Source organism: Myotis lucifugus, unplaced genomic scaffold (assembly GCF_000147115.1).
Source record: "Myotis lucifugus unplaced genomic scaffold, Myoluc2.0 scaffold_599, whole genome shotgun sequence".
Classification (NCBI taxonomy): domain Eukaryota; kingdom Metazoa; phylum Chordata; class Mammalia; order Chiroptera; family Vespertilionidae; genus Myotis; species Myotis lucifugus.
The window spans coordinates 306,417-316,888 of record NW_005871647.1 but is presented as its reverse complement, the minus strand read 5'-3'; the positions used below and the strand labels follow the sequence as shown (position 1 = coordinate 316,888).

General features: G+C 51.0%; 1 protein-coding gene across 1 annotated transcript in view; it reads left to right on the top strand.

Moving 5' to 3' along the window:
* The window catches only part of LOC102416933 (dedicator of cytokinesis protein 1), a 110,922-nt gene that overhangs the window by 15,672 nt on the left and 84,778 nt on the right, over positions 1-10,472 (top strand). Inside the window, exons 2-4 of the mRNA XM_023745882.1 lie at positions 5,932-6,049; positions 6,135-6,394; positions 7,194-7,312. Coding sequence (XP_023601650.1) covers positions 5,932-6,049; positions 6,135-6,394; positions 7,194-7,312 — 497 coding nt within the window. The remainder of the gene's footprint in view (positions 1-5,931; positions 6,050-6,134; positions 6,395-7,193; positions 7,313-10,472) is intronic.

Genomic DNA, 10,472 nt, shown 5'->3' with positions numbered 1-10,472 from the left:
ACGCTGCTCTAGAGCACCCTGGGGCGGGTCAGATGCAGCAGCAAGGGACTTGCAGGGAAATGAGTGTGTGCTGATATCCAATCTGGTGGAGCTTTAAACATTGAAAGTGAAACAGAGGAACAAATAGTAGAGAGAGGGTCAGTTTTTTGCTCAACGCGTTCAGAAAGAGCCTGAGCGGGTCCTGCTAGCTGAGGATCATGGCAGGCCCGTCGTGGCTGCGTTTGCTGGGTGGAATCTCTGCTGCCTGCCTTTTATCATCTTCTGCTTTTGTCCTATTCAGCAGCAACTCTATAAGCAAGCAAATAGGTTTCACAGCCTCTCGCTAAGCATTGCTCATCTCGCTAAGTATTTCAACCACGCTGCAAAAGCAATTTTATGACATGACTCTGTATTTTTGTAGTCAATTGAAATGACTATTAAAATATCACACAGCTCTTCAGGCTTGGCCTGGGCTCGGCCGGGGGAGCCCCACCCTTGCAGAATGGGCGCCTCGTTCTAGACGTGAAATCTTAAAGCCGCAGTCAGATCCGCAGGCCTGAGACCTGTGGCCACACAGCCCCATGCACTGACTTCTTTTTCTCTTTTAAATCCTGGTAAAATATGCATAACATCAAATGATCCGTTCTGGGCATTTCTAGGTGTACAGTTCAGTGGCGTCAGGACAGTGACAGTATTGCACAGCTGTCACTACCATCCATCTCTAGATGTTTCTCATCTGGCAAAACTGAAACTCTCCCCATTAAACACTGAGTCCCCCAGCCCCTGGGTACCACCTCTCCACCTTCTGTCCCATTGAGTTTTACTACTCAGGGTACCTCACGGAGGTGGGGTCATCCCGTATCTGTCCTGTGGCTGCTTATTTCACTTAGCGCAGTGTCCTCAGGGTCCATCCACGTTGTAGTAGGTGTCAGACTTCATTCCCATTTTTAGACTGAAGAGCGTTCCATCCTGTGTGTAAACCACATATTGTTTATCCATTCGCCTGTCGATGGAGACTCTTTTTTTTAATTTTTTGTTTTTTTAATATATTTTTATTGATTTCAGAGAGGAAAGGAGAAGGGGAGAGAGAGATAGAAACATCAGTGATGAGAGAGAATCATTGATTGGCTGCCTCTTGCACGCCCCCACACCGGGACTGAACCAGGTGCCAGTGCTCACTGTGCCCCTGCTCAAGGTGCCCTTCAGGAAGAACCAGTCTGACCAGTGGGGGGCAGGGCGAGTCCTGGCCTGGTTTAAAGCAGAGACAGTAAGACCTGCCTCGCATCCAGCATTCAGCAGGTCCTGGCTGCCCAGGTCCGCACCTGGAGCCTCAGGGGACCGCCCCTGGGTGTGGGACCACTGCGCTCACACCCGCCTGGCTGGCTGGTCTGTGTCCCAGCCGCCCAGAGGGTAGGCTTTGCACGCCCAGCCCCCTGGTCCTTGCGGAGTGCCCTGCCTGGGGGTGGCGGTGGCCGTATGGTTCTGGCTACCAGCATGTGTTCTCCTAAACTGCACTACTTTTTCTACCTAGAGGAGGATGATTAAAGAGATCGGATCTTTCCCCCTATCTCAGCTCTACACCCCTCTGCTGCTGCACACAATTAAGCGCGAAAAGAGGTCATTTTCAGGTCAGCTAAGGCTTTTCTTGTTTGTGGGCGGATTTGCAAAGACTGTCAATAATGAGGGCAGTGGCTTTCTCGCCCAGCCCTGACCTGATGAAAGACAAAGAGTGTTGAAAGCAGACTCTCATTTTCCCCGTCACGGAAAACCATAAAGCCAGCATTCACCCACCACCCAGTGTATTTCCTAAGAAACCTGCATGTTTTGGGCACCTTGACCTTCTGGCTAGTTGTGAATAAGGCATACGGTGCTATTTTGTTCTGAGGGAAGATATTAAAATATCATTGAATTGTGTCTATCACTTCAATTAGAATTTGAGAAAAGACTCTTTTACATATTTCTTTTCACATTTATCTCCACCATTCCTCCCACCTGTTCCGTCCAAAAGGCAAAGAGACTGTTGAATAACAGAGGATGTTACTTATCTTACTGTGCCCTGCTCCCTCTCTTTAATTATTTAGATGAGTTCCTTGATTCTAATACCCAGATGTTGCAGGAAGTTCTGCCTCGGGGGATTGTATTGGCAGAGAAACAAGCTCTCTATTCCTAAGAAAGAAAGATAGGAACCCGCAGGAGTGACTTTGTGCATTTGAAAGTGGTATCCTTGTTAGAAATGTGGGTTTCTCTCTCTCTCTCTCTCATTCTCTCTCTCTCTCCCTGTATGTGGAACCATTGAGTGTTTCCATCACAGTCAAGGAGATGCTAAACCCATAAGGAACTTTCCTCAATTTACTTTACCAGCCTTTCCTATATCCATTGCATCTTTTTTTTGTGTGTGTGAATCCTCACCCGAGGATATTTTCCCATTGATTTGCCCATTGATGGACAGGACGGGGAGAGACAGAGAGAAACATCGATGTGAGAGAGACACATCCATTGGTTGCCTCCCGCATGGGTCCAACCAGGGCCAGGAGGAACCTGCAATCGAGGTACCTGCCCTTGACCAGAATCGGACCTGGGACCCTTCAGTCCTAGGGCTGACGCTCTAGCCACTGAGCCATTGCATCTTATTTATTATCATGGTAAACAGATGTCCTGTAAAGTGAGCTGCTTACGCACTGCCAGGTGACCGGTTCTGTGCCGTGAAGCACATGCATGTTGTGTGCAGCCACCCACCTCTAGAACTTTCCGTCTTCCCCACTGAAACGCTCCACCCATGAAATATTAGTTGTTGTTGTTACACCCATTAAACATTAACTCCCCGTGCCCCTCCCCTGCGCCTTTGGCGGTCACCGCCTTGCTTTCTGTCCGTCCCTGTGGACATGGCTATTCCGGTCCTCCCTGTGCGTGGACGTGCACAATGCCTGGCCTGTGTCTGGCTTATTTCACGGAGCGCCATGCCCTCCAGGCAGCACGGGCGGGTCAGATCCCTCCTGAAGGCTGGATGGCTTTCATCTGGGCATAGGCCCTATTGTGCTGACATTCACCTGCCCATGGACTCCGGCTGCTTCCACCGCGTAGCTACTGTGACGCTGCCGCTCTGCACACGTTGTGCAAACATCTATCCAAGTCCCGCCCTGAGTCCTTTGGGTGCACACCCAGAAGGGCGTCTGTACAATCTGAGTTTGCCGGGTGCGGCCAGTGTGTGAAAGGCTTGTTCCTCAGAGACACGGCTGTGGCCGACTTCCCTCCCCGGGCAGCACTGCGCTCCGCTGTCCTCTGACCCCAGCCCTGCGGAGGGTGTATTGGCCGGGACGAGATAAGCTTGTGTAGGCCTCATGGACCTGGGAACAGCAGAGGACAGCCCTTTAGAAGGAAGCCAGGAGTGGCACTGACAGGGCACGCCCCCTGCCTGTCTCCTTGGCAGGGGGTGGGGGGTGGAGTGCGGGGGGGCTGCGTTTCCCCAGCCCTGAGAGATGGGTGCTATTGGCCACTTTTTTCCAACTGAAGGCAAGACAGAGCGAATGAGATCACAGACAGAGCAATTCATTTTCACAAACTGACTTTTTAAAAGAACGAATTAACTTTTAAATTGCTGCCTGCCATCCTGAAGTCACGTTTCAGGAGGATGGGCCTGGGTTGGAGGAACGGCGCCCAGCAGACGCCAGGAGGGACTTGGGGTCAGGCTCGCACCTTGGGCGCTTCCAGGAGGTTTGAGCGCTGAAGGCCGGTTATCTCGTTACATGGGAGAGACCAAACCAGGGCCTGGACAGCGCATCTTGTGTCTCTCTTTCGTATTGATGAAAGAATCTTGGTCTCCTAGATCTTTCTGTAAAGGACAAGATCATTTTGAAGGGCAGCAAATGATACAGTTTTTGCTTTCACTCCATCACCAACCTTACACATAGGAATATGTTGTGATCTGGTCAAATTCAGTGAATTTTTGTTGAGTGCCCGCAAGGCATGTGGAAAATCCAGTGATGAATCAGTGTTTGCCCTCCCCAAGGAGTTTGGTCTAGAGCAGCGGTTGCCAACCGGTGGTCCGTGGGGTCCGAAAGGTTGGTGACCGCTGGTCTAGAGCAGTGGTTCTCAACCTTCCTAATGCCGCGGCCCTTTAATACAGTTCCTCATGTTGTGGTGACCCCCAACCATAAATTATTTTGGTTGCTACTTCATAACTGTAATTTTGCTACTGTTATGAATCGTCATGTAAATATCTGATATGCAGGATGTATTTTCATTGTTACAAATTGAACATAATGAAAGCATAGTGATTCATCACAAAATCAATATGTAATTATATATGTGTTTTCCTGTGGTCTTAGGCGACCCCTGTGAAAGGGTCGTTGGACCCCCAAAAGGGACGCGACCCACAGGTTGAGAACCGCTGGTCTAGAGGCAATAGAGAGATAAGCAGCTCTCCAGGGCTGTGGGATGTCACAGCGCTTATAGTGAAGGTTGGCAGTGGGCAATTAATTCAGGTGTGCATGTACCTGGTTTGGGTTGAGGGAGAAAGTCAGAATTCAGTGAGGATCTGCAGGAGGTGAAATTAAAGGCAGGCCTGGCAGACAGGAGGGGTCTCCAGAGGTACAGGAGGAGGGGCCTTCCCAGAGTGTGGAGTGGCTTATAGCAGGCCCTGGGGTGAGGGGAGGTGGGGTGGGGAGAGAGATGAGATTGGAAAGGTGGGTTGAAGTCAGACCACCTAGGATTCTGAATGCTGAGCTGGAGAATTTAGCCACTAATGAGAAAGTGAAGGGAAATGGTGCAGTGTTTTAGAGCCAGAATTAAAGAAGATAACTCTGGTGATGGAGAGAAGAGCGTTTATACAGTTAGTATAAATTGAGCTGGGAGACCAGCCAAAATGTTATTTTTCATTTCAGTGAGAGATGGTGACGATGTGGGCCAGGCACAGTGGGGTGGTGGAGACAGTCTGAAAGAAACACCTGGGTCCCAGGGCTGCTGAATTCCCTGTGCCAGCTCGAGCAAGTCACACTCCTCTCTGTAGGACTCTGTTAAATCTGTGATGGCTTGTAGTGTTTTTTTCCTAATGTCAAAGTAGTCAAGTAGGTCTTATTATTTTTCTCCAAAGGGAATTAAATTTCCTCAAATCCTTTTTCTGCACCCATTGAGATGATCAGGTGATTATTTTTTTATCCTTTACTCTGTTAATGTGGTTGAATTATATTGATTGCTTTTCGGAGGTCAAACCAACCTTGCATTTCTGGAATGACTCCCAACTCGGGTTTTTCTGTGTAAGGAATGAGACGTCATTAGCACCAGGCTTTAGACGTTGGTGGACTTTAGGACTGCACGGACCTGTTTGCCTGTCAGGCAACGTCAAGCTGGATGTTGTCCTTTGCCATCAGGAGGTCAATCTGAGGCCCAGAGATGACTGACTCTGGCCGAGGATTGAAGATGAGACTGTGCAGGGCTATCACTGTGGCCTCTGGCGCCATACAGCCCCTCCACTGACTGCTCACACCTGGGCAGACTCTAAGCTGCTGGAAACTCTGATGAGGGAAATGGGGAAAACTCTGTGTCCACTTCACAGGACTCTTGTGAGGATTAAATTAATCTGAGCATGTGAAGCACTTACCTCAATGCCTAGCCCATGGAATATACTCAGTAAATGTCAGCCAGTACCATAGCAGCAGCACTGTCAGTATCATTATCATCATTATTATCACCATCCTCACCATCACCATCATCATGACCACCACCATCACCACCATCACCACCATCACCATCATCACCATCATTATCATCATAATCACCATCACCAGCACTATCACCACCATCACTATCATTACCACCATCATCATAATCACCATCATTATCATAATCACCATCACCATCCTCACCATGACCACCATCACCATCATTATCACCACCATCATCACTTCCATTACCATTACTGTTCTCACTCCCCCTCATCACTATCCTCATCATCAGAATCACCATCACCATCACCATCACCATCACCATCACCACCTTCACATCATTCCTGGGGTTCCGCCATCACCCCATCAGCCGCAGCAGCGTCATTCGTGGCACCCTCACCGTCAGTACTGTTAGCAATATGGGTGCACGTGGAAGCCCCCTCTGTGATTGGTGAGCTGCAGGTCTTTCCTTACACCCCTGGGTGGCATTTACAGGGTGAGCAGATGGAGCAGGGGCCAGGCCTTTCCCTCTTCACATCTCTGGTGCATGTGAGCTCCGTGGGCAGAAGTTTGGGAAAAAAGGATCCAGGGCTGCTGCTGGCTCTTCCGGAAACAGAAAACAGCACATCCTGGGAAAGAGCCTCCGTGCTGGTTTATCGCCACACCCTTTCCTGGGTCACGCTGCACACGAGCAACAAGTCCAGCTCCGCCCGGAGTCTGCAGTCCGGGATTGAGACGCTCCCCTGGCCGTGCAGGTGGGCCCCGGCCGCCGTCTCTAGCCAGGCTGTTAGAAGGGTGAGGGGATTTGAGGAGGAGGAATCCTTAGACACGCAGCTCACCAGACAGAGGTGGTGAATGCCACGCTCTCCAAGGGGTGGATGGACATATTCTCTCGTGGAGCTGTTCTCAGATCTCAACTGATCACAAAAATAAAGACGGTAAGTTGGGCGCCTGGCAAAGAGGCCGCCATCTTTGCGCTTCAGTCAAGGGAAGACATTGAAAACCCAGATGCCATCCATCTTCATCGCCCTCCCCCAGGCGAGGTCGCTGCCACACTTTCTCGTCCCTGCCCTTCCTCCCCAGAAAGCGGCAGCTCCGACAGGTCAAGGAATCAGCACAAGGAATAGCCTTTTCCATGGAACACTTTTGCGTTTATTTAAGAAATAACGTTGTTCCTCATTTTTCTATCACCCCAAGAATTGGGGCACCCCGGTCACAGACTTGTCCGAGTCAGACGCCTGCAGGGGTCTCACTTGCGCTGCTTGTCACACACCTCCCTGCCTGCTTTCCTGTTGCTGCTGGGACCAACCCCACAGCTTCAGGGGCTTCCACAGCACACGCTTCTGAGCTCACAGTTCTGGAGGTCAGAGTCCTGACCCCGAGCGGGCGGGGCCGCTTCCTTCTGGAGCCTCTGGGGGGTCCATGTGGTGTTCTTCCTGCAGGCGGCCCCCTCCTTGCTCACGTTGACTTCGCCTGCCGTCACCACGTCTCCTCTCTCTGACTCTGGCCCCCCGACTCCCACTTTCACGGACCTTGAGGTTACACTGGGCTCAGGTGGGTCATCCAGGACTGGCACCCCCACCTCAAGGCCCTTCACCTCCTCACAGCCACCATGAAAGGTCCCATCCTGGCAGCGTCTGGGGATTCGGACGTGGATGACTTTGGGGGCCATTGTGCTACCTACCACACTTCCCCCTTACTCCCACTCCCTTGTCCAATAATCTTAGAGTTTTGTTTTTTAAAAATATACACATATACATTTTATTTCAGAGAGGAAGGAAGAGGGAGAGAGAGAGATAGAAACATCAACGATGAGAGAGAATCATTGATTGGCTGCCTCCAAACTAGGGATCGTGCCCGCAACCTGGGCATGTGCCCTTAACTGGGAATCGAACTGTGACCTCCTGCTTCATAGGCTGACGCTCCATCACTGAGCCACGCCGGTCGGGCGAAAGTTGAGTCTTTATTTTGGCTTTAATAGAGGAGTGCTTGGGCAGTGAATCTAAGGACAGAGGCTGGGGACTGGGCAGCCTGCGTTGTAGCCCTAAGCTCTGCTGTGTCATCTGGGGTTACGGCTGGGCAGCCAGTGTTGTGGCCTTAAGCTCTTCTATGTAATTTGGGGTTACGGCTCGGCAGCTTGTGTTGTGGCCTTAAGCTCTTCTATGTAATTTGGGGTTACATGCATACTCCCTCGGAGGCCCTTTTTCCTTCATCCATAAAGCAGGGGTCTTAGGCTCATATCTCAGTTAAAGAGGAAAGTTCTGTATTCACGTGTGAGAATTTCTCAGCGGCTGGGGTCTGCCTACTTCAGAGAGGGAGGCAGGTGCTCCCAGTCTTCTGTGTGTGCCGTACAGACTCACACGGGCCCGGATGCACTTACAGTGGGTGCGTTCGTTTGGTTTCGTTTTTATTCTTTTTGACGTGTTGTTTTTCCACGTCTATACCGCATTGGCACGCTGGCAGGGATGCTGTTCAGGCGGTGCTAAATGCATTTATGGCCCCTCCAGGCTTGGGAATACGGTTATGCCAATCTGGGACGGGCTGGCATATGCTCTGAGCTTGCTGTACCTGGTGCAATTATTTCCTGTAAAAGATTCACCATAAAATGCTAAATAAACCTGCATAACTGTTAATAACCGTTTACGTCAGTGGAGGACATTAAATTTTTATGAATTTTGGTGAACATATAGGAAAATCCCTGTGAAAGTGGAATTTTCTGCATGTACATGGCTTTAGCTGTGATAGCATTTCTACAAACATGTGCCAGTGTGCCGGCTCTGGCTTTTAAAAAAGAATTCTGGGCCCCACCAGCATGGCTCAGCGGTTGAGCGGCGATCTATGAACTAGGGGTCATGGTTTGATTCCTGGACAGGGCACATGCTGGGGTTGTGGGCTCCATCCCTGTGGGGTGTGCAGGAGGCAGCCAATCAATGATTCCCTCTCATCATTGATGTTTCTCTCTCTCCCTCTCCTTCTCTCTTCCTCTCTGAAATTAATAAAAATATATATTTAAAAAATATAAAAAGGATTCTGGTAGCAATAGAAGCCTTTACTGCAGTAAAAACAAAAACTCCGACCACAGCGAGAGCCCTGGCCACGCACTGCGTGCTCGCTGCGGGGCCGCCACTGCGCCACGTTGCCAGGTCCGGCTGTGGTGTGACTTTGAGGCACAACATGCATCCACCCTGTGAGGTGTAGGCATCCAGGTCCTCACTCTGCAGGCGGGGAGCTGACAGCGGTGAGGGGGGGCATTTGCTGGGGGTCGCGGGGAGCTGACAGCCGAGAGGGGGGGCATTTGCTGGGGGTCGCCAGTTTCTCGGGCAGAGGCGTCCCCTGCACATTGTCTGGCTCCGATGCCAGGAGCATGAGAGCCAGGGAGGCCGCCTGGGCTGTGAGTTGGGACTGCTGTCACAGTCGGGGCCTCCGTGGTGGAGCTGATAGCAGGGACCCATGTGCTGTGGGGCTGGGATGTTTGGAGAAGGGGTTAAAAGAGCAAACATAGCCCTGGCCAGCTTGGCTCAGTGCTTAGAGCATCAGCCATAGGACCGAAGGGTCCCAGGTTCAACTCCCGGTCAAGGGCACGTACCTCAGTTGCAGGTTCAATTCCTGGCCCCAGTCGGGGCGCAAGCAGGAGGCAAGCAATCCATGTTTCTCTCTCTCCCCTCCCCCTCTCTTCCACTCTCTCTAAAAAAATCAATGGGAAAAATATCCTTGGGTGAGGATTAAATTAAAAAAAAAAGAGCAAACATACTTGGACCTGGCTTTGCGGAAGAGGTGGCACCAGGGGGAGGAGGGGCAACCCAGATGGCAAGGGGAGGGTACCTTGGTGCACACAGGTGTGGGAGGGGCTGGCTTCTTTCTCTCAGGTGGGAAGCGAGGTGAGGTGGTCAGGTGCTGGGGGCGCACCATGCTTGCCGGGGGAGTTGGCACGCACATGATACGAACAAGGGGAGTTTAGGGATGGACACAGGAAAGGTGCCTCTTACGGAGCCTAGTCTGGCGGGCGTGCGGGATGGATGGACGAGAAGTTGATCGGGCACTTGGAGGTGGGTTTTCCGTGGAGCCCGACATCTTTTTAGGTGGAACCGTTGCGAAGGAGGGACATCACTGACTGGTTTTTAAATCGAGAGCCGGCGAAGTGAATGATTTCTGGGTCTCAGACACTTCCTAACGTCTTTTGTTCGCCGTGACAGCTCTTTTACCCCCTGACGTGTGAGTGCATGTGTGGCCTGCATTTCATGGTGTCGCTCTTTCGGGTGCTCATCTGCAGGAGTAGGCACTGCCTCACGTCGGGATGGGGACTTGGGGTTTTAGAGACGTGTCGGATGGCCAGCGCTCCGGGTCTTCTCTTAATGCTGGACGTACGTTTGCGTATTTGAGCGTAACGTAGCTCTTACTGTCAGCTTTGGTTATAGGATGTGTTTAACACCAATTTGGTTTCCTGAGTTTTCAGTCCATAGTTAGGAAGAAGTCATCTGATGAAAACACGTGTTAATGGAAATGTAAGATAGTCCACCAAGTGATAATTAGAATGCTGACAGGATCCCCAGTTTTCTTCCTATTATAAATGTTATTCAGCCATAAAAAGAATCATGTCCCGAGACAAGGTACAACGTGTAGGAACCTTGAAAGCATGGTAAGCGCAAGAAAGGAGGCACAAAGGGGGCAATCTTGTATGATTCCATTTATGTGAGGTAGCTCGTCGCCAGGTTATCGGGGTGGCAGCGGGGGGTGGGGGGGGGAGGGTGGCGAGCAGTTGCTGACTGGGCACGGGATTTCTTGTTTGCTGCGATGAGAAAGATTTGGAAATTGATAGTGGTGATGGTAGCACAA